The sequence below is a fragment of the Perkinsus marinus genome (assembly GCF_000006405.1).
Source record: "Perkinsus marinus ATCC 50983 genomic scaffold scf_1104296969090, whole genome shotgun sequence".
Taxonomy (NCBI): domain Eukaryota; phylum Perkinsozoa; order Perkinsida; family Perkinsidae; genus Perkinsus; species Perkinsus marinus.
In genome coordinates, this window is record NW_003202922.1 from 24,669 (window position 1) to 25,976 (window position 1,308).

Below are 1,308 nucleotides of genomic sequence, written 5' to 3' on the forward strand. Positions count from 1 at the left end.
CGTCGAATAGCGTTGGTGCCTGGGGGCTCGCGGCTGTATATCAGCTGTGAGAAGAACCCGTCGAGCTGGCTCTATACGGAGCCGATATCATCACGGTTCATTCAAGATGGTGGGGCAGACCACGCATGGGCCTCTGGTGAGCTTTGCTCTTTCAGAGGAAGTGCGTGAGTACGTACGGGCGGTTTGTGCTTGCCGCGATGAGAATTTGGCGATCATACAAGGGAGCCCTCGGGGGGCTTTGGAGCTCTTCGACAACTTGATCAAAGAGAAGAAACGCTTAATACAGGCAAAGCGACTTGAGAGTGTCTGTGGGGGAGCGTCTTCCTGTCAGGACATTCGAAATTGTCGTCTTTTCGACAGAGAACGGAAGCCGGTGTTATCGAAAGTTGTAGGTTTAGTACTCGAGATGCCGCGTATTGTGTGTTCGTATCAGTTGCGAGCCGAGATCGAATCCCACGGCTTGTATTTGGCAGCACCCAAGCGGGCTAGGCTGATGAATTTGACGATACCACATAAGCCTGGGGTCTGTCTAGAAGGCATTCTCTCGTGTAGCTTAGTTTCTGACAGGACCCTGAGAAGCCCCTGAAGTTGGACCTGCTCTTCCCCAAGTTGTCTCTGCTGATAGACACGTCGATTGTCGAGGATAGGGAGGCTATGGAGAGGTTTATGTCCATGACTGAACAACGGGTATGGAATGGCGGTTTTGAAACCTGTGTGCGATGTCGCACCGTTTTAGGCACCGGTTTACGCCCCGTTCCTCTTCACTGGTAGCGAGCTTTTCCCGGAGTACATCGTCGGCATCAATTTATCCGATCAATGGCGTCAATTTGTGATGGACCCATCGCTAGGAGAGTAGGGCATCTCGTCTCAGGGTTGGCTCATGTTAGTACGCTGTACAACGTTGATGTGAAGATACGTATTCCGGAGGGCTGAGGATGATGAGATTGTTCAATACAATGAGCTCGCCCCTGGTAACTCGTACAGAGTAACACTGAAGTGGTGGAAGGCTAAACTTGGCCATCTAGCAGAAAGAGATCTGCCTTTCGTAGGGTTCATATCTCCTGTGCGGTAGGATCCTTGATGCCTCAGGTCTTGCGTATTGTTGGCTTCACGGAGAGCCCCTTGGGGGACCACTGTGGAGCGCCTATTGTTGAGGTCGTGTCCGATTCAAGAGAAGTGGGTGAACCGAGTGCTGCACAGCTCTGATGTCACGTTACACGATGTTAGCGAGGTGTGGTTTCTGTATACATCATTGATTTTCGTTCATTCAGTACTGGTTTAATTAGCCAGTGTCGACACTTTCGACCG

At 51.2% G+C, this 1,308-nt stretch overlaps 1 protein-coding gene across 1 annotated transcript; it reads left to right on the top strand.

Annotated features, from left to right (window-relative positions):
* Positions 1–406: 406 nt before the first annotated feature.
* Positions 407–1,206, top strand: Pmar_PMAR002835 (hypothetical protein; the record flags this gene model as incomplete). Its single annotated transcript, XM_002768006.1, has 5 exons — positions 407–523; positions 568–687; positions 737–852; positions 913–1,045; positions 1,090–1,206. 5 exons carry the CDS (start codon positions 407–409, stop codon positions 1,204–1,206), a joined length of 603 nt encoding a protein of 200 aa, XP_002768052.1.
* Positions 1,207–1,308: the final 102 nt, after the last annotated feature.